This window comes from Arachis hypogaea, chromosome 8 (assembly GCF_003086295.3).
Source record: "Arachis hypogaea cultivar Tifrunner chromosome 8, arahy.Tifrunner.gnm2.J5K5, whole genome shotgun sequence".
Lineage (NCBI taxonomy): Eukaryota > Viridiplantae > Streptophyta > Magnoliopsida > Fabales > Fabaceae > Arachis > Arachis hypogaea.
Genome location: NC_092043.1, coordinates 42489973 through 42513446, shown reverse-complemented (window position 1 = coordinate 42513446; position 23474 = coordinate 42489973). Strand labels below are relative to the sequence as shown.

The 23474-nt window shown below is 27.1% G+C and overlaps 2 protein-coding genes across 2 annotated transcripts; both read left to right on the top strand.

The window, feature by feature from the left end:
- The first annotated feature begins 989 nt into the window (after positions 1 to 989).
- Positions 990 to 4920, top strand: LOC140174738 (naringenin 8-dimethylallyltransferase 2, chloroplastic-like). Its single transcript, XM_072200244.1, has 6 exons — positions 990 to 1087; positions 2966 to 3013; positions 3424 to 3707; positions 3805 to 3888; positions 4692 to 4766; positions 4849 to 4920. Exons 1-6 carry the CDS (start codon positions 1030 to 1032, stop codon positions 4918 to 4920), a joined length of 621 nt encoding a protein of 206 aa, XP_072056345.1. The 5' UTR covers positions 990 to 1029.
- Positions 4921 to 5581: 661 nt separating this feature from the next.
- On the top strand, positions 5582 to 22155 carry LOC112705387 (naringenin 8-dimethylallyltransferase 2, chloroplastic-like). Its single transcript, XM_072200243.1, has 11 exons — positions 5582 to 5660; positions 6728 to 6817; positions 8819 to 8920; positions 16865 to 16960; positions 17068 to 17139; positions 17244 to 17339; positions 18570 to 18674; positions 21078 to 21195; positions 21334 to 21499; positions 21909 to 21963; positions 22051 to 22155. The coding sequence occupies exons 2-11, from the start codon at positions 6746 to 6748 to the stop codon at positions 22153 to 22155; spliced, it is 987 nt and encodes a 328-aa protein (XP_072056344.1). The 5' UTR covers positions 5582 to 5660; positions 6728 to 6745.
- Positions 22156 to 23474: the final 1319 nt, after the last annotated feature.

Sequence of the window (23474 nt, the reverse complement as noted above, 5' to 3'; positions counted from 1 at the left end):
ATTCACTATTCTAGATCTCTACCCCAGATAAACCACAGAATTAAAAGAAATTATGAACCAAAAGTAGAAGAACCTGTCTCACTCATTAGTAAATATAGTGATAGAATTAAACATCTTTTTAAGTATGTCCAAAAAGTAGATAGGAACATAAATTAAAATATTTTGTTAGGTCCCACAAAAACATCCCTCCTGAAATAGTTATTAATACAAATAATAAAAACTCTATTAGAGACATTTTTATGCACACAACATATTCTACGTATAAATTCTCTTTTTGCATTTTTACACCAAAGATCTTTACCTTTTTGAAATAATTAGAGTTACATCTATTTTTTATTTCTATTTAAAAGTTCTTATGTATTTTTATATTTATATTTAAGAACAATATTATATGACTAACAAAAATTATTTTTTTGGCCAACACTTAATTAACACTCTAGATATATCCGAAATACTAAATTTTAAAATTTAAATATTAAATTCTAAATTTTAATAGTATAAAAATAATTTGTTGACTAAAAATATTGGCTAATAATAATAAAAAGTGCTAGTTCCCTAATATTTTTCTATATTTAAATTTCTTAAATAATAATATATCATAGTTAAACTAAATTACATGTATAATCAAATATAAACAAAAGTATCAAAATATTATATACGTTTGTGATTATTATGAAAAAAATTTATACTACAAAATATTCTATTGTTTTACTTAAAAATTTAGTTATTTTAATTGTTAATTATTTTATTTTTGACAGTGTTAATTATTATTATACTACAAAGATATATAAACACATAAATATATAATAAGATAGTTCAGCGGACTTTTTCTTCTTCGATTTGATATTTAAGTCATTAGGTGATGACTTTTTCATTTAATTAGTTTCTATGCGTCGCCGGCAAACCAACCAGCTTGTTCCTGTCTTTATCTCTACGATTCTTTATAAATAGTTACAACAATGGACAAATGAAGATCATGTCTCTCTTAAATTGTGTTACTTTCTGAGGATTTTGCTGATTCAGTAAATAATGGCTTTTGGGCTTCTAGGCTCAATTTCTTGTTCTTCTTCAATCACCATTATCCCCGGTATTCCGTCTTTCTTCTTTCGTATTAGTTATTATTGTTTTCTTTTATTTTGTTTTCAATATTAATGTTTATTTTAATATTTTTTTTTAAATGAGTGAACTAATAGACGGTAATTACTTATTAATATAAGGTAAAGTACTATTTTAGTCTCTAATATTTAGGCTAAATTTTAATTTGGTCATTAACGTTTCAAATGTTCTATTTTAAAAGTAGCAAACAGATTTAATGTTGTTCTATAGTTAAATTTGACACGAACAATTAGTATATTTAAGAATTAATATAATTTTCGATTTCAGTATGTAAGTAAAACTCACCCATTAATTATCACTAATATAAAAGTTTGTTGGTTAATTATCGAGTTAAATTTAATGGTAGAGGACAACATTATAAATACGTTTAAAAAGTTAGACACTAAATTAGAATTTAAGGCAAACTTAAGTATCAAAATAATACTTTATCCATTTATATATTAAAAGCAATGTTACATGATTAATACAATTTATCATTTTTTACCAATAATAAACTCAAAAACTAAATTTTAAATCTTAAATTCTAACATTATAAAAATAAATTATTTTTTAAATATTAATTAATATTAATAAAAAGTATTAATTTTTTATTTTTTTATATATTATAATAAACATAAATTCAATATCTAAAAGATCGAATTATTCTTTTTCTTTACTTCTGTTTTTTTTTTTTTTATAAGTAATATGAGATATTTACGATATAATATACTGCCAAAAGAGAAAAAAAATACAAAAATCATACATATCACTGTATATATTTCACCCACAAATTAAAACGACCACTCCATCACACCCACAAGCACCACTAGATAAGGAATTTTAGATATTTGAGAAGAAAAAAGACGAACTCATAAATCAATGGCTGGAAAAAAACGTAAACATACATAGATATATAAGGGTGATTACTGCAACACATTTCAGATATATTGAAACTTGAAAGAATACGAATTAAAAATAAAAAACCGCCACCTTTGTAACAAGTAGCTTTTGAGCTATATATGGCTTTTCAAAATCGTTTATACAGTTGTAACCCATTTAAATGGACCATATAGGCAGCATATTTTCCCTCCTATCTTAACTATATTTTAAAAAAAAAGGTAACCCTGTATTTACTTAACAAACAATTTATAATTGTACTTTCTATTGTCTTTAATAGTATTGTTAGAGATATAATCATTTATGTCACATACTCTTATCAGTTTAAATTTTTAAAAAAAGTTATATCATGATATAATATCAAAATTTTATATTAAAAAAATCTAGAATTTGATTCTTAGTGAACAAAAAAAAAAAGAAAACACAAGACAAATAAAAAGAGAAAAGAAAGTTAAAAAAATTGAGCAAATCCAAAAAATGCCAATTACAAGAGTGCGTTAGAAATATAAGTATTCATATTATCTATTTTTATCAGCTTAAGTTTTTATGAGAAGTAGTATCATGAAAAAAAATATTTTAATAAATTCTAAATATATATATATATATATATATATTTAAAAATTAATTCTCCATTTAATTTATTTTAATTTCTATATTTATGATTATTTGAACAGTTATAACTTATAACATAAAAGACAGAATAAAAAAATGTTTGTTAAATATCTATCTCATTTAGAGATAGGAATGAAATAATGTAGTTAAACGCAAAATTAAAAAAAAATTAATTATTGATGATAAAAAAAATTTATAAAATATAAAATTACAATTTTATTTTAAATATTTAAAATAAAATAAATCAATAATTGTTAGTAATTTTAAACAATTATATTGAAAAATATACTATAGCAATGTATGTATATATTCTTTTATTATTATTATTATTATTATTTATAACAAGAGGTGACATTGATAGGTGGTCATTGCCGGAAGAATAAAAAGTACGTTGACCATTCCTACTCAAGTAAGTCACATATTTCATTCTCTCTGTCTCTCTCTTTCTCTCTCCGCTGACATTTTCAATTTTTGACCTAAGTATATGGTAGTAATAGTTCACGGTATGTTGATATCTATTATTTCGAATTTTATTTAATATATATTTACTTTTTATATTACAAATAGAATATTTATTGAGTCAATTGTCTTTTGGTTTTATCTTTCAGACAATTATAAACTTATTATATAACATAACAGTAATAACACTCTAATTTAGTTGTAAAATTTTATAATCAATTCTCAATTTTATTCTTTATTTACTGTATAAATAATTAAAAAATAAGTAAAGTTTTACCTTATGTATATTTTGATATGAGTTTTGAATGTCTCAATAGATAAATACTTATAATGTTTTAATTATGAAATTTGGTTTTCCAGGATATTATGTACCAAGATCTTCATGGAACAAGAATGGAAAATCATTAACAGAAAATCGTATCATCAAGACTTTGGAGAATAATTGGACCAACCATTACAAAGGCATTGAACAAAAATCTACATTTGATAAATATGAGAAGAGACAAATAATAAATGCAGTCACTACAGAATCATATGAACATGAACCACAAGCTCATCATAATTCAAAAATTATTATTGAATCTATCATACACGGCTTGGATGCTTTTCGCAAATTTAGCAGATTCTACGCATTCATGAGCCAAGTTAGTTTCTTTCATTTCTAAATTAAATCTTGAAAAATGTTGTACTCATCAATGATCAATTGCTGTAAAAATCTTTTGGATCTTTTAATCTGTGCAGGTGGCAGGTTCACTTTTTTCTTCACTCCTTGCTGTGGATAATCTATCACAATTATATCCAACATTTTTTAATGGCTATTTACAGGTTCGCTCCAATTTATATGTCAAGAAACATAGAAAGGAACATTTATACTGTAATGTCATGCTTATATCATTTTTAAAACGACAATAACATTGTACGAACTAAACAAAAATGAGTTAATGCTCATGAGATTAGTCTCTAAAGTTACACTTGTATTGCAATATAAATTCTAAAGTTTGATTGACTTAATTTACTTCTCTAATTAAGCATTTGTGACTCACGTTAGTATCTAATTTTATTTTTGTCATGAAATTATTAAAGGTGTGTTGAAATGGATTAATAGCTATTTCGTTAGACTTTTTAATAGCTATAGAAAATGGCAATTGAAATCTTTTTATCTCAATTTGCTTTTTATGAAATATTTAGAATCTTAATTCTAATTTCATTTAAAGGTTTTAAAATTTTTTAAAGAACAAATTGAGATAAAAAATTTCAATTACCATATTAAATAGTCACTAGAGAATCTAGTGTGGTAATCGTTAACATATTTCAGTACATTATTATTGGTTTTGTGATGAGAATAGAATTTGATACTAGTAAAATAAATAAGTCACAGATACTAATAAGTTAAAGAATTTAATTGAATAAATTAAAATTTTGAAGATCACAGTAAAAAAAGAATGTAACTTTAAAAACTAATTTAAATATTATCTCAAAAGAAATTAATGAGTTTCAATCATAGCAGCACATCTCTTGATATTAAGTTTTGCATCACATTTTTCACTATATACCCTACATACAATACAAAGTCTAAGCTGAGAATGTGTTCCTAATGTTGAGCTTTTTCCCCTGCTATTTCATTTCAGTATATTGTACCTCACTTCTTCATGCATCTCTATCTTGTTGGATTGAATCAATTAGCTGATCTTGAAATAGACAAGGTATGTATTTCTAATTTTCTATTTAGATACACTAATTATATAGGCAAATGCACGTGCTTGAAAACTAAGCTTTTGTTTAAAGGCTAAGGATTCGTTGGACCAGTCCGGTTTAAGACCACGATCATTAATCAAGAATCAAAATCCTCTAAAGTGAGATGGTTAATAAAGTGATAAAATGAAAAATTATTTTTAAATTTAGATAATAAAATTATATAATATATATAATATAAGTTACAAATTTAATAATAATTAATTGCTCACTTTATTACTTTACTGATTTATTTATTTTAAAAGATCTAAATTTATTAGTCAAATACTCAACTCATGAACCATTAAATTTAGTATTGATAAATAACTATATAGTTTCATATTCGATATATAGAGAAAGTAAACGTACAATATTTTATCGAAAATGTTTGGTAATCAAAGAAAATCAGCAAAAAACAACCAGAACTTGCTTTATTTAGCATTCATTAATTGTTGCGACAATTAATGAATGTTAAATAAGACAAGTTCTTGCTCTTTTTTTTTTGTCTACCTAGCATTACATTTTATCGTAAAATTTATACAAATTTATAACGGTACGGTCAAGTGATTTTATACAAAAGATAACTGAGATGAGCAAACATAAGCCGTTATTAGTAAGAGGAATTAAAAGTTACCCTCATCAAGTGTTGTAGCATTAATTCATTAGAATTTACTCAATTCAGAAACAAGCATCGATCGTTTATAGTTATAGCTTCCTGCGTTTACTTGTTTGTGTTATTTTTCTAACCAGTGGTGCTTCGTTTTTTTTAATTGTTATTGTAGATTAATAAGCCATATCTTCCTTTAGCATCTGGAGAATTTTCTTTCACAAATGGAATTATAGTTGTGGCATCATTTCTATTTCTGGTATGTTATATACAGAATCATATATCACTTTTGCCAAATTGATTGCTTTAAGTTTATTTTAATTTCAGTTGTTATTAATTAGGATGCGACTTTCTTTATTCATTTATTTTCTTTCTGTATTTTATTAAATTAATTAGAAGAACATTTTGACAAAAATAAAAACTATATAATTAGGTCCGACAAAAGAGAGTTGATGAATAATCAACCAAGATTTGTAATGCGAGAAGCATTGCTGAGATGAAGAAACTCAGCTTGAGTTCTTGAAGGAGAAAGAAAGTAAGAGTGTGAATGAATTAAAACAGAAATTGTGTTGAATAAATGTGTTATAATGAGTTGCACTTCAGCCATTAATTTTTTTTTTGGGGTATTAAATCGAGGTGCTATTAAAATGTAAAATTGCATAACATGGTTTGACATGGACCAAACCTACATACGTGCCAATAAAGAATGAGAGATTTGGGCCAAAAGATAAATAAACCCACTTCAGAAACCTGCAAAAAAATTGTTCAAAACAAAAGTTGTTGGAATAAATAAAGTTACCAAAGTTACAAAAAAATTACACACAGCATCGGTTTACTGGTGAAATTTCTCGTTTTGTAACAGGTATTCGGATTTGAGATTTGGCTGAGATCAGATAGTAAATGAATAATTTCTAAAGTTAAAAGCTGTCCAACTCACCTAATAATTTACGAAATTTCACTTGATACTAATAATTATCACCCACCTACGAAAATATTCAAGTCATTATATTGAGGAGGAGTATGAATAGAAAGTAAAAAAAATGCTTACATAAATTTGATAACTGACAAGCATGTGCCTTATGATGATACAATTGAAAAATATTATAGACTATTATAATTTATTATTTTTTATCAGGAACTAGTCAATAATATTTAAAAATATTTACTAAAAATACAGTGTTAAACTGTTAAGTTAAAAGTGTTGGACTATTAACTAAAAGTATTGAAGAATATAAATTAAAATTGTTAACCCTCAATTTTTTTTCTTATTATATCTTTATAACAAGGTTGGCACACATGCTCTTATTAATTATGTTTGTTGTACAGAGCTTTGGAGTTGCTTGGATGATAGGATCAAAACCATCGCTTTGGGCTCTTCTTCTCACTTTTGTGCTAATGACAGGTTATTCCGTTAATGTGAGTTGATTTTAATATTGCTTTTGAACACCTGCAGTTTTGTCTTTGCATTGCATTGTAAATCAATTAATGATTTTTGTTTATCAATATCCTCAAAAAATTGATTGAAATTATTACAAAAGTTTCACGATTAGTATGGATAAAGTCTCTTAGTATTCGCGCGTGTCAAACCAGTGCGGTTGGGATGCATGACTCCCTGCTGACTCCCGCAAGCCCACGGTGGACCAGCAGTATGCTGGATCACTGCAGGAGACACCTTTCAAAAAGAAATAAAAAAATTTCACTAGAGAGTCAATAGACTATTTATTTGACCTAATATAAGTTAAAAAATGAATATCTAGAGTAAAATATTATTAATTTTTCAAACACAATACACCCATACTATTCAGAATAACCATCCAGATATCAGGGGATAATAAACATCTAATATCCTACTGAATCAAACATCGCTAAATGCTCATTGTACACATTGTACAAATATTTCATCGAATCCATATACTTCCTCAATAAAAATTTTTTGGCTTATATGGTTCGAACCCACAACCTCCTGAAAGGGATGCTTTCACGTTATACCTGTGACCGTGAAACATGAATACTTTGTTGAATTATTATATTTGCGTGTTAAATATATTTTGGACATGATATTTATTGATATTCGTTTGACATGTTTGTCTATAGTGTTTAACTATGTTTTAATAAAAAATAAAAATTTTTTTATTAAATATATTTAGACACATTTAAATATCATCATATGTCAGTATCTCTAACCTTATTTTTAATATATATTTTTAAAATAAATTTAAAAAAATTATTTTTATATATATACATATCCTTATATCTTATAAAATTTTAAAATTTGTGTGGCGTGTATCGTTTTATGTTCTGTGCATAGAATATACAATTATTTAAAAGGAATAAAATTTATATATAATTTAATTAATATGAAATATTATTTTTATTCCTCAATATATAATAGAGAAACTGAGAGGATTGGCACAACGTGCCTAGATGCAAGAAACCTATAGCATTGGTAAACAAACACAACTCCTCAAACATAGAAACAAATGACTCCACAACAACTAGGAAAAGAGATCATTATCATCAATTAGGCCCACTTAACTAAACTGATATCAGACTTTATCTATCCAGTGTTATTCAATATATTATTATGCGGCCCACAAATGTTCCCTCTCTAATATAATCATTTTTGGGAGTGCTACAGCCACTCTCATTTAGTAAATATCTTCACTTATTTTTTATTATATACTTATTGTAATAGCAGTAATGATAAGAAGATAATAATTTAAAATAATTTTATTTATTTTAATATTTATAATTTTATGTTTTTAATATGCATAGTTATATAGTTTTATATCTAATATTATTCAATTATTCTAACCGTAATAAAAAATATAAAATAAGATAAATAATAATTAAAGAATATAAAATAAAATAATTTTAGACAACTTTGAGTTTAATTTTTATTGTGTTAAATATTTTTGTTATTATAATTTGTTATTGTTATGAAATTACACTTTCTCTTAAATAAAAGTTTTTTTAAAGTTTATTTGAACTTTTATATAGACATTTTTCTATTTGTCTTATGTTATTATTTATTTTATGTTATTTTTTATTTTTATTTGTCTTATGTTATAAAATTATTTTTTTAAAAAATTTAAATCGATAAAAAAAGTCAAATAAATAACACGAATAATTATATTTCTAACCGTTACGAAATATATGCACACACAAGTTGTTTATGTAACGAAAATTTATTAAGATGCAACTTTTTTTTGTTACATATTATCAAGATGCAACTTGTCTTATGATGATAATAGATTTCTCCCTGAATATGAAGTTAATTTACTTAGAGCATTTTTTAATAATACTTTTATATTGAAATGGTGGTTGGATTATATTTAATTTTCTTTCATAACGGTGGCTACATATTGTTCATAATATTTATATAACTAATTGTTATTTTTAAACCTACATTTGCAGTTACCTTTTCTAAGGTGGAAGAAATCTACAACACTTACTGTAATGATTCATTCAATTGGGATGACGATATCTTTTAATATTGCAGCTTTTATGCACATGAAGGTATTTATCCATTCTAAACTTAAATCTTTCCAAGAATATTATATTGTTGTAGATGTTCATGCATTAGCCTTTAAAAAAAGGTGCCTCCTATGGTACCTATTATTTTATTATACTTATAGTAACTACAAAAAAGTTTACCAATTAATTGTAGATATTTGATAATTGATTTTTTTTAAAGCGTATCACTAAAAGTGTTGTTTAAAGAAAAAGTGTTACCCTTAATCGTTAACTTGGCTCTGATACTAAATTTTTAATTTCGATTTTTTTTTAATTTTTTTTTCGAAATTTCTATTAGCTCTTTATATTTTTCTTTGAAAGTATTGACCATTTCTACCAGTTTATAACTTTTCAATCTTGTTTTAGTTTATAATATTCTTTTTTGCATGGATTATTGTATATAAAATCTTTTATCTGTTTGTCTTTTTCTTTAATATAACTTCTCAAATCCTCAATAACTTCTTTTATTTCTACACTTTCTCCTGTTCCTAAATATCTGTTTAATTTTTCAATTTCATTCTCCATTTTTTCTTTTAACAGCTTTAATTCTTTTAGGTCATAATATGGTTTTCCAGGCATTTATAACTTTTTTAAGTTCAATTCCAACTTGTTTATATTTATTCTTATTTCTATCCTTCTTATTATAAGATCATTAATTTTAATCTGAAGATTGTTTAATTCCCTTTTATACTCCTTTATTTTACCTTTTAATTTTCTCGTCCTATTTTTCAATCTTTTTATGCTTCATTATTATTTTAAAATTTTTGCAAACTCTATCATTGATTCATCACTATTTTCTAGAGATTCTATTAATTTCTCTAGCTCTTCAACTTCTCTTTTCAACTTGTCATAGATTATTTTTAGGGCTTTGAATGCTCTTTGATTTATTTCAGAAAACTGTAAATAATTCAACTGATTTTTTCTTTCAAATAGCTCTTGTTTCTTGTCTTGATAAGTCACATATATTTCTTCTTTATTTACTGTCATAATTTAGTGTTTAGGGTTTCATTTAATTTTTCGACCTTTTTTGTTAGTTCTTTTATTTCAAAATTTTCTTCTTTGATTTTTAGCTTAGATAAACTTAAAGGGCTATTAATTTTGGATTCTCTTATTTGAAAATTCGATGAAACTAATTTTCCTGATGGTTCTTTTAGTAAAAGAACTGGGTTTTCAATAGCTTTATATTTTGGTATTTCTGTTTTTACAATTTTCTGAAATAATTCATCGATATAAATTCTTTCTCTGTTTTTAAATATTATACTATGATGGCTATTTGTTAAAGCATAATTTATTGCATATGTAATTGAAAATGGTTCATCGTCTTGTTCCATTAGATTCTTTCTGTGAAATTTATAAGTCAAACTTATAGATCTTCCAAGATTTTCAGTTGATAAAGGTATAGCATATCCAAGATGGGCATTGAATTTAACATTTACGTTTGCCAAGTTTCCATGAACAATTCCAATTATTTGATCTATTGGGTCATCAGTAATTCTTTTGTCACAGATTGCTAAGCTTATTGGTGAATTAATTCCTTTCATATATGTAGATTTGATTAAGACTTGTATAGTACTAATATGAATCCATCCAATTTTAGATCTTTTTTGTTGATCCTTAATTTTCTCAATCTGTTTACTCAATTTTTCATCATTTATCAACGCTATTTCAAGTTCTCCATTAGCAGATTTTATCTTTATAGGGGCTTCAAGTTGAATTTTTCCATAGTATATTATATTTTTTCCATTAAAAACTTCTTTTAAAAGATTTTGTTTATTAAAATTTTCATTTGATTTGAGATTTAATTCTGTTTTTAGAACAGCCTGTTTTTCATTAACTAATAAGGCAGATAATCTATAATAATCAGATTCTTCCGTTAATTTTAAACTTTCTAAATAATTCATAACTATGAGATTAAGATAAAGGCGTACCTTTCTGGAGAAAAACTTCCTTTATTTAGAATATTTTACATAAAATGTTTTTATCTCCAGAGGGAAGATTGTAGATACTAACTCCAGAGGGGAGTTTAGAATTGGTTTTTCCTAAGGGAATTCTTCTTCAAACTATAGAATCGCCTCGGCCGCTTCCTCCTTGCTCTTCTAGCATATGAGTACTCTTAGCCTTCTGCTTTCTATTGTTTGATGATCTCTACAATAGCCTAAGCAACCTATTTATAATGGTTGGGTCTGATGGACAATTCCCATCTTTACCCTTCTTATGACGTCATTGCTTACGTCATTGTTTATTATCTTGCACCAGCTATATTGTTGGTGCTCTATGACCTAAGCGCTTACGTCACTATGCAATAATGTTGAGAGATGCTTCAGATGTGCTGTCCTCCTCTTTCATCATGTGACCTTCAGATGCGTTGTCTTCTTCCTTTATCATGTGGGTTGTTTCATTATTGCTTTCTTCAAATAACTCTGAGACACATAGCTGGCACTTGTGGTCTTCTCTGTCTTTTATCAAATAGCAGAGATTCCTCTTTATCCCTTCGGGGAGATTTTTTAAGAGTCCAGATAAGTTGTAGAATGCTGATTCAAATTCCACTAAGAGTCTCATCTCTCTTTCTTCAATTTCATTTCTTTTACTGGACACAAGCAGAGTATTTCTGCTTTTATAATTGATTCTTGTGTGAGATTCCCTTGTTATCTTTTGAGTTCTTTCGAAGACCCTTGCTAGTGTGCTGGCTAGTCTACCTTCATGACTGTAGATTGTTAAATCTTGAACTTGATCAATTGGTTGAAAATTTCCTGGGAAGACGGACATGAATATTACTTGATGTGCTGGAACCAAGCATTCTTCTTCTTCATTAAAAATAGGTTGACTGTTTGTAAATTTTAGGGATATATCCCTTGGATTTACGTTGTCAATCATATTTTTAAATCTCTTTACTGCATCAACGAATCCTGCAAGAAACTCACTAATAATTTTCAAATCATTAAAAATTAAAATTGTATCAATTAATCCATAATGGAAAAACTGATAGGTGTCAGATGGGGAAGCCTCTGGAAATATAGCCAGCTTTGTTAGCTGTTCTTTGGCAATAGGATAATATCCCAAGATTGCCCTCTTTTCTTTAGTCCAATTCAGGACTATGTTAAGGGTTTCTCTGAGATTTGATCTACAGACCCTTTTCTTTTCCTTGATTTCAGCCCTTGTAGGAATGTTTCTTATTATCCCTGTTCTCTGGGTTTGAATTGGAGCTTTATCTGCTCTTTTTAGGGTTTGTTCTGGATGAAGAGCTTCATATTCTCTGAAGGATTCCTTTGCTTCTTCCAGTGTTAAAAACCCTCCTTTATGAATTATCCTTGATTGATGTGTAAATGATGCTGCTTTTTCCCAGGCATCATATACTCCTTTCATGGGGCCATTATAAATTACATAATATTTTTTATCTTGGGTGGATTTTTTGATAATTTCAGCAATTGTTTTATTTTCTGGAATTTTTTCCTCACCTGATTTGTCCACCACGCTTAGCTGGCTGAACTCTGATGGTTTTGGTTGTTGTGTTGATTTCATTGCTTCGATGGCCTTCTTGAGGGATTGGATCTGTGTCCTTATTTGCTGACAATGCTTGCATTTTTCGAGTTCTTGTTCATATTTTTGAATTTCTTGATTTAATGCGTTGTAGACGAACTCCATTCTCTTGTTAATGTATCTGCAATAACATTTTTGTCACCCTTAATATATTCAATTTTTATTAGATATTGTAACAAAAATAATTGCCATCTTACCAATCGTCCATGATTATAATCAACTTTCAAATTATATCGTATGAAACCTGTTAAATAACTTGAATCTGTCCTTAATGTAAAATTCTTTGGGTAGTAAATCAATTTTCCATTTCTTAAGAGATTTAATTGCTGCTAGAGTTTCTCTTTCATGAGTAGTATATCTCTGTTCTGTTGGAGTAAAAGTCCCTGAAATATACCTGCAAAGTAATTCCTTTGGGGGATATTTAGAATCTAGTGTTTCTTTTTCTTGTTCCAAACTTTTTATAGTTTTCTTAGCTTTTAGACATCCTGACCAGGTTATGTCTGAAGCATCTGTTTCTACTATTAAGTAGTCATTTTCTTCTGGAATATAAAGTTTTGGAAGATTTTCACATAATTCTTTAATTCTTTGAATTTGTATACTATCTTTTTCATTCCATTTCCATACTTTTTTAGTACTTATTTTTGGAAATAAGCTTTTAGTGTATTCTGTTATATTCTTTAAAAATTCCTGATCAGAAATATAATTTATACACCCTAAAAATCTTTGTAATTGTTTTCTATCTTTTATTTTATTAGGAAATAAATTTACCTTTTCTAGAACATTTGGTTGAAGTTTTAGCTTTCCTTGAGTGGATAGAATTAATCCAAGGAACTCTATTTCTTGTTTTGCTATTCTTGCTTTCTTTTTACTAAGAACTAATCCTTTTTCCTTGCATCTTTCTAAAACTATTAATAATTTTTGAAGATGATCTTCTTTATCCTGTTTTGTAAAAATTAGTATATCATCAATGTATACTAAAACAAATTTATTTAACTCTTTTAGATTTTCTTCCATAAATCTTTGATAAATACCTGGGGCTTGCTTTAATCCGAATGGTAATACATTCCATTCATAAAGCAACATACTTGTTGATTCTTTTGTTGGGCAAGTAAAAGCAGTTAATTTCTTTGTTTCTTCATCTAAACGAAGTTGCCAATATCCTGATTTTGCATCAAGAGATGAAAACTAAGCTGCTCCTTTGATTTTTTCTAAAATAGAATCTTTTCTTGGAAGTTTATGAGCATCACCAATAGTTGCTTCATTCATTTTCTTATAGTTTATTACCATTCTTCGTTTTCCCCTTTTAATTTCATTATTGTTTTCAACGTAAAAAGCTGGAGCCGCAAGAGGACTTTTACTTGATCTTATAATTCCTTTTTTCAAAAGATCTTTACACTCTAATGAGAACTCTTCTCTATCTCTCGCGGAATAAGGAATTTTATTTGGAACATTTATCTCTTTTGTGGGATCTTTTAATTTAATGCTTACTAATTCGTTATTTGTATTTTTAATATCTAAAGGATTTTCAGCACAAATTTCATCCAAGAGTTCTTCTATCTTTATTTCAAGATTATTTTTTGGAATATTTATCTGAAAGTATAGATTTAAATAACATGTTTCTAATATAGAAAATATTTTAAATTTTAAGATCTTATCTATAGTAGTAGTTGGTATTTTTATACGTTTTGATTTTTGATTTATTGAAGAATCGTGTGGAGCTTTTAAAACTATATATGTTAATTCTTGAATGAATGGATGATATAGCTTTAAAAAGTTATTTCCTATGATAAAATCCATTCCAGAATCTAACATATATATAGATGGAACAATGAACCTATAATTTTGAATAAAAATTTCAACCATCTCTGCTTTTTGGTCAATTTTATGTATTGATTTGTCAGCTATTCTAACTCTTAATGGTTTCTTTAATTTTTTCCAATCAAGTTTTATACTTGAACTAGCAAAGCATTGTGTTGCCCCAGAATCTATGAAAGCATTTATAAACTTTTCTGTTATTTTTATAGTAATAAATGTAGCATTATTACTCAGTCTCTGAGTCTGTTCCCGAGACATATTCAAAAATATAGTCTAAGTTATCATCAGATTCTTCTAATGGTTCCATGAAACAAGACTTAGCAATTTCTATTTGTTTAGTAAGATCCTTTTTATCCTTCTTTTTCGGGCATTCATTTGCGTAGTGTCCTTCTTCTTGACAATACCAACATTTACAATTTTCTTTTTTATTCGGGCAATAGTTATTTCTTTGTCTTTTGTTTTTCTTGTTATTTTCTTTTCTAAAATATCTCTCTTTTCTTCAGTTTAGATAGTATTTTCTTTTTCTAAATTGATATTTTCTTTTTCTTTGAAGATTTTTATTAAGACCATATTTTTTAGGTATCTCCTCATTATCGTGACAGCAAATTTTGATTATATTTGCAAATCTTTTTTGAGTTGCTTCTTGCATACAACGTTCTTTTATTTCCTCTCTTATAGCAGAGGTTGCTCCACCAAAATTATTTTCAATTGTTCCTCTATTTATTTCTCTTATAAATCTTCCCATTATAAATTCATTAGCAGGATATGGAAGTTTTGTTATGTACATACTAAGATAATGATTTTTATCTTCTTCTTTTAATTTGTAATAATGTATTCTATATTCACATATATAAGACTCCACATTACATAGATCATATATCTGAATATTAGCTAAATGGTTTTTTGCTTCTTGATATTCTTTATTATAGACTTCTTGTCTATGATCTATAATATTTTTTCCAAAAAATTCTTTATATAGAATCATCATTATATATAATATCGTATTATAAGCTGTTGTTTTTGTTTCTAATTCTTCTATTATTTGGTTTTCTATTGATGTCATATAATCTCTTATAGTTCTTTTAGTATGAAACCCTATGTAATTCCAAATGTCCCTTCCAGACAATTCACCAAGTTTTGGATTAGTAAAGGCTTCTAATAAGAAGGAATTCAACCAATTTTCGAAAATTTCTTTTTCGTTCTTTTTGCAGTCTAAATCGAGCATTCTTTCTCCTTCCATTTCCTGGATTTTAGGAACGTATTTTGATGGTATTTTTGTATATTTTGAATCTTTATTTATAAACCCTTTTTTAAAAGCATAATTATCAAAACCTGTTTCCCATTTAAATTGAGATTGATTATACTTAGATGTTCCAGCTTCATTTTTTACTTGTATTGTAATAGCTGGTTCTTCGTCACTTGAATAATCTAGAATGTGTTCTTCATTTTCTATATTTTTAGAATTTACTAATTCTTCCTCTATCTGAAAACCATGTTCCATAATATTATTTTCTTGAGCCATTTTTAGTTGTTTAAAAAGTATTGTAACTTCTTCTAATTTTTCTTCAATATTCATAATTTTAGTGGTGGTTTTACTTTTAAATCTGTTATGTTAATTATGTTTTGAAATTTTTCTTCCTTGGGATTCTCTTTTTCCTTATTTCTTTGAAATTTTATGGATGTTAATATTTCTTCAAGCATATCTACTATAGAATTTAATTGTGGGTTAAAAGTATGATATAGATGTGGGGAATCATTTCCATGGTAACATTTTTTAGAAATTCCGTGTGAAAAATAAGTTTTTTCAGGTTTTTGAAGTCCTTCAATAAAACTTATAGTAAAATAAAGATTTTGAGAAAAATCATTTTGTATTGATTTTAAGAATTCGGTGTCATTACAGTTAACATTAGTTAAAATCATTAATTTTTGATCTATTAATTTTGATAACTTAATTATTTCTTCTCTTAAATCTTCTAATTTACTTTTTTTCCATTAGGTGACGCTTTTCTTTGTGAAGAGTTACACTTTTAAGTTAAAAGTGTAGCTTTAGCCACCACTAGTTACCATAGACATAGCCACCAGAGACTTGGTTTTAAAAAAAATCTAGAAAACTAATTACAATATAAGTCCATTTTTTTTATTTCTAATTTTAAAATAAAAAAATTAGAATAGTGAGGGATTTGTTCACATAAATAAATAAATAAAAAACACTTTTGTATAAGGAGATATATTAAAAACTACAAACAAATTGTTTCAAAAAGTGATATTTAGCAGCGGTTAGTACGGCGATAATAACTACGCTGCCAAGTCTGTAACGTTTAGTGGCGGTTTGAGTTAAACTATTATTATTTTATTTTATTTAGCGATGATTTTTTTTTAACTATTGTAAAATTACATAGCTCTTATACCTAATTTATATGTTATTTTAAAAAAAAAAATCAATCGAATATAACTTGAATAAGTTCACATACAAATTTTATATAATTATTTACGTGTTTTCTTCTATATATCAACGTAAACTTTTAGAAAAAATATTATTATGATAGTGTAATATATTTTTGGATTCTAATTCATTCCATGATGTCTATTGTCTAGACCTTTGTACTCAATAAGGCAACTACTTACCCAAGATCCCTATTTTTTGCTACTGTTGTGATGGCAATTTTTTATGCGGTTGTAGCAATGGCAAAGGTAAAACTTTCTGTCTTGGTTCTTAAGATGAATATTCATTTTTTATATTATTTATTGGTTGAATGTGTTCAGTTAACTAATGTAACATTATTTGGTGAAACAAATAGGATATGCCGGACATTGAAGGAGACAAAGCAGCAGGAATCAAAACTTTAGCAATCCGATTAGGTTCTAAGCGGGTATTTTTTTTTTCTTCCCCTCGTACGTGCAATATATTATAATTAGTTTGTGATATATAATAATATATTAATGTTCACACTTCACTTTGTTAATACTTTGTTAGGTATTTTGGTTTTGTGTTTCACTTCTTGAAATTGCTTATGGAGCTGCTATTCTAATTGGAGCATCATCTCCATTCTTATGGAGCAAAATTTTTTCGGTACTTTTTTTTTTACTTTATGGAATATGATTTATAAATATTATTCATTTTTTTTTATGAAACACTTATACTAAAAGTTTAGACGGATAGATAGGAATATGTGAATTATATAAATAATTATTTATCTAAGACGTTCCCTCAATTGTAAGAGCCTCTTTTATTTTTTGGAATTTTTTTTATACTAAAATTTTTTCTATTTAAAAAATAATATGAATTAAAATTTAAAACTTTTGATTATAGAAATCCTGGTATATATCATAAAGTACTTACTCCAAAAATCAAAACTGCTAAGTAAAACTATACAATAATTATATAAATAATCATTTAATAATAAAAAGGGTTAACCACCAAAAAGATCCTCGAATTATTCAAACGCCGAAAAAAATACACCCGAATTTTACTATCGACAAAAATGCCTTCAAATAATTTAAAAATACAACAACAATACCCAACAGTAAACATATATTTTTAAAAAAATATCTTAGAGATTGAATTTTGATGTAATTTTTTGCAAGCATGATTATAAAAATAATATATTATTTTACATAAAAATTGGTAATTTTTTGTTAAGTATATAATTTTTTTATAATTATTTTTGTTAACAACCAATAATACTTTTAAAAAATCACAAAATAATATATATTTAACAAAAAATTACTAAATTTTAAGAATAATAATATCTTATTTTTCTAATTATGCTTGCAAAAAATTACATCAAAATTCAATCTCTAATATATTTTTTTGAAAAATATTTTTAAAAAATTACAAAAAAATATATACTTAAAAAAATTACTAAATTTTAAGAATAATAATATCTCATTTTTTTAATTATTTTTGTAAAAAATTACATCAAAATTCAATTTCTAAGAATTTTTTTAAAAATATATATTTACTGTTGAATATTGTTGTTACGTTTTTAAATTATTTAAAAGTATTTTTATTAATAATAAAATTTGTGTATATTTTTGCCAACGTTTAAATAATTTGGGAGCGTTTTTAGTAGTTATCCCTAATAAAAAATTAGGATAAACCGGATTTATCGCTAAACTTTACGCTACATGCACTTTAGCCCCTAACATGCAAAAATATGCAAATCAACCATTTAAACCTTTTCCAAGTGTGCAAATTATGTAGTTACACTTAGCTTATTACCATATAAGTAGTGAAAGTGAAGTTATTTGATCATTTTTTATCCATGTCTTAACTTTGTTGTATCATTCAATTTGGTAGGTTTCCACACATGCTATCATGGCTTTGATTCTTTGGAATCGTGCTCACTCTGTAGATTTATCAAGCAATATTTCCTTGCAATCTTTTTACATGTTTATATTTAAGGTAAGTATAGCCTTATAAATAAAAAAATTTAGATCCTCTAAAATTTGAATTTTTATTTTAAAAGATAAAGTATAATTTTTTATTTTTGAATAAATTTTTTCTCATACTTTTTTATCTCATTTATAAAATAAATAATAAAAGATAATATTTTATTTTCTAAAATAAAATTTAAAATATAGAGGATTCAAATGGTAAATAAAATGATGCATTGTTTTTATTGAACATACATTTTACTTCATAGAGAACTTCATATAATAAGTTGATGTGTACCATGTTATTAAATGCATGTAGAAACAAAAAATGAAACTAGCCTTATAAGAATATTACGTATTAAAATACAGATTGACCATATATTTCTATTTATAATCAAACTTTATAAATAATATAATAAAAATAATATAATCATATTTTATAAATAATATAATTAAAATAGATTTATATTTATAATCAAAATACGAATAAAATGTTATTTTTTGTGTATATGAAAAGTTTAATTATACTATTATAAAAAACATCATCATTTTGATGGTTAATCATTTTGTTAAAAAAAGAGAGAAACAACATATATAAATATACACAGATATAATGCTGTGGATGATTTTTAATGTTCGGAGAGTATTTTTGAAATTCAGTAGCTTTTGTCCTTAAGTTTTTTTAGGAATACACAAAAAAAAAATCATTTGTGTTTATTTCAAATAAAGTAGTTAACTCTAGATCCAACTTAAAAAAAATATATATATATTACTACAAAGAAATAAGGAAACTAACAGAAGTAGTGTTAGTTACCTTGTATGAGTACTCAATCAATTCAGTTTCACTTACAGTTTATAGATGCCCAAGTTATTATTATGCTTGTCAAATAATTACTTTTTTTTTTTGCAGCTCATTTATCTGGAAAACATCCTTACACTTTTCGTTAGATGAAGATGAAATAGAAATGTTGTTTAATAGATGAAGTGTATACCAATAATTTCAATTGAATGCCTATATGTACCAGATGATTATATATATAAATTATGATTTAAATTTTGGTGATACAATTATTTATTTTTTTAATTTTAATACTGGAAGAAGCATGGTATATAACAAATTTATGAGAGTGAATGGAACTTTATCGATGTGTGACGGTGATCAAGTAATCGAACGGTTCGATTTGAAAACGGTAATCAGATGGTCTGATTTAAAGCTCGGCAGGTACACAAATCGGACCATCCGATTTGTACATGCACCCAGCATCTCCAAACTACGCATCAGCCATGCAATCACCTCATTCCCTCTGCTTGTATATACCGAAATCCCCCTTTCCTTTTACCTCTCTCACTTTTATTTCAACATTCTCCAACCCCACTATCTCCAACCTCCATTGATGATAAAATCTAAGGTTTGAAAAAAATTTTTTTGGACTACCAGCTTATAACAATGCCAAGGAAAAGAAGAGTAAAAGACGTCAATTGTCTGAAACTTCATATTATCAATTATTTTGATCATCCTAATTATGTAAGTTTTTTTAAATAATTTAATTTAATTAAAATAATAGTAGTAATGTTAGAAATTAATGGTGATAAAATATAGTGATAGTATTAGTTAGAAATTAATAGTGATAAAATATAGTGACAATGTTAGAAATTTACTAATGTTTAAATATTTTGATTTAATTAAGATAATATATAGTGATAATGTTAAAGATTAGTAATAATATAATAAATTATAGTGATTATGTTAGAGATTAGTGTGATAATATTAATTTATATTAAGATTATGGATGTATGATAATAAATTAATTGTGATCAATTATTTTGTGGTATATATTTTTATTAAAATGTGTAGGTATGAATGATAATGAAATAATTAATATTAATTGTTATTAAATGCAGTAATTAGGATTATACGTGTAATAATAAATTAAATAATATAAAATGTTATTAATATAGTAATAATTTTTATTAAGATTATAGGTTTGATAGTTAATAAATTGAGTAGTATTAATTGTTAGTAATAAATTAATTGTAGTAATAATTTTTATTAAGGTATGACAATAAATAATTATTATGAGAATAATATAGGAGATATATCAAAATTATTGAACTAATTATTTTTCTTATGAGTGTAATAATAGATATTCAATAAAAGATTAATGATTTATTATTGTGTGTTGTTAGAGTAGAATAGACCATAGTTCCCTCAGATTATTATTTGTTATGTTAGAAGTATAAATATTAAAATAGTTTTTAATATAATAATTGTTGAAAATGACATAATTAATGTATTATTATTATTATTATTATTATTATTATTATTATTATTATTATTATTATTATTATTATTATTATTATTATACAAATTTAATTTGTTAATTAAAGAAGGTTACATTTGTTTAATGTGGTCTATGGCTATGTTTTATAGGGTTTATGGATGTTGCAATGTGACCACTATATGTTACCGGATCGGTACAATTCAATAGTGGAGGGGTATTTATGGGACATCGGCTTTTATCATGTTTCACAGATTGGAGTTGTCCAATGTCAGTTGGCATTAGTTAATGCTCTGATCAAGAGATGACGCCCTGAGACTCGCACATTTCATTTTTCGATTGGTGAGTGTGCTGTGATGCTGGAGGACGTGGCGTTAATTCTTTGTCTTCCGATGAATGGTCTGCCAGTTACAGGACCGACACTCAGTAGTTATGAGGCATTAGAGGGTGAATGCTTGGATCAGTTTGGTATTGCACCTAGGAAGGTAGATTGTAGGAAAAGTTTCATCAAGTTGGCGTGGTTTCGAGGATTGAAAGATCGTTTAGTGTTGGTTGATGATATTCAGATTCAGAGGTACGTGAAGTGCCACGTAATGTTATTGTTTGGGACCGTTGTGTTTGGAGATAAGTCTGGGGCAGAGGTGCACTGAAAATTTCTACCTTACTCCATAACTTTGCCGGGATCATACAGTTCAGTTGGGGATCGGCATGTCTGGCACACTTGTATAGAGTGTTGTGTAGGACAACTTGTGTCGACTGTAAAGAGATTGATGGTCCGCTGACACTTTTGCTTACCTGGGCTTGGATCCATTTACCAATTATTGCGCCGATTACTGGCAATCATTGACTCTTTCCGATTGCAAATAGGTAAATTTAATTACTAAATGCTTTGAAAAAATATATTTTAAATTTGATTGATAAACGTTAATTAACGAATTGTCTGATGTCTGCCGTAACTGGGATCGTGAGAATCGGCCTTACAGATTTCGTAGCCTTGCTCACTTTAGGAGAGCACTGGATGATCTGCAAAAAGGACAGGTTTGTCGTAATAAATAAGTAGTTGTTTTCATTTAGCCGTATTATTATTCAGTGTGTAATCCTCTATTACTTGCATAATGTATGCAGTTTGTTTGGGAGGCTTATGTAATTGGTAAAATCGATCCATACATTCCTGACACGCATTCTGCGGATTATTTCACACCACCATATCCAGTATATCAACAGTATTAGAGTGTCCTGCACCAAGAATCAGGTGAACAAGGTTCGTTTAACCAACTGGTTGGATTCATGGCTCCTGTGCCTGGTTACTCACATCCATGTTACGGAGACATTCCCATCAACCAGAGGGCCTAACCAAGTGCGATTGCTTCAGGTAGATTGTCATTGGATACGAGACCTCAACAGCTCACTTCCTCTGATAATTCTGGAGGTAGACTTTCTGTTGACTCGAGTAGGAGTGATGATGCCACGAGGGGAATCATATAGAGCGAAAATTCACGTCGTATTCCGATGGGTCTAATTCAAGAGTACAACCAGGCAGTTGATGATGAGGCTGATGACAATCTGGTTGACCATCCGGACGGAAATAAGGATGAGGATGAGGATGAGGACGAGGATGAGGACGACGATGAGGATGTGGTTGCTGATGATGCTGATGATGACGACGGTGATGGTCCAGTGCCTAGTGCAGGTAAAACAATTTATTGGTTAGACTGGTAAAATAATTTCCTTATTAGTTGGTAAAGTAACTTCCTTGTAGGTTTAGTTTGATTAGTTGGTTATTAAATGTTTTCATAGGTACAACGACTAGCGAAAAAGAAAAAGGATACAACCTTAGAGCTGATCTTTCACGTCGGAGCGCTAATCGATCTACCCCGTCCGCTTTTAACCGGGTTGCATAGAAATGCAAGAAATTATACAAAGAGGTAAAATCGGCGATGAGAAAATGATGTGTGTATTGAATTTATTTATTTAGAATGTGTTTGTTGCTTATTGTTTCCGGTTTGTTGAACTATTTAGAATGTGTATTGGACTTATTTATTTGGAATGTATTGGACTTATTTATTTAGTGGACTTTTTGTCATTAACTATGCTACTTTACTTTTCATCAACACTCACATTAAATTTTCAGTTGCGTACGCGAGCGTCAACACGTGACGCGAGCATTCTATTCAGGTTTCGATACTCGCGTACGCGAACACGCGAACACGCAATTTTTCATGCATACGTGCCTGAGACAAGGGCTTGCATATGCGAAACTCCTATTTTCCTGAAAAATCATTATTCTTTGTTTTCCGAGGTTCTGTAGCTTTCCAAACATTTCTTAAGTGCCGTTTAAAAATACTATCTAACAATTAGGTCTTAATATTACTAAAGATAAGTTATTAGTGACTTAATTTAGTGAATTTCTGTATGAATTTAGAAGACGGAGACTTAGGTTTCTGGGGTACTGAGGATGGATTAATTGAGTGAGATGGCGGAGTATTATCATGATGATTAATGTGATGAGTTGTGAAATTATGCTCTGATGATGTTTGAGACGAGTTTAG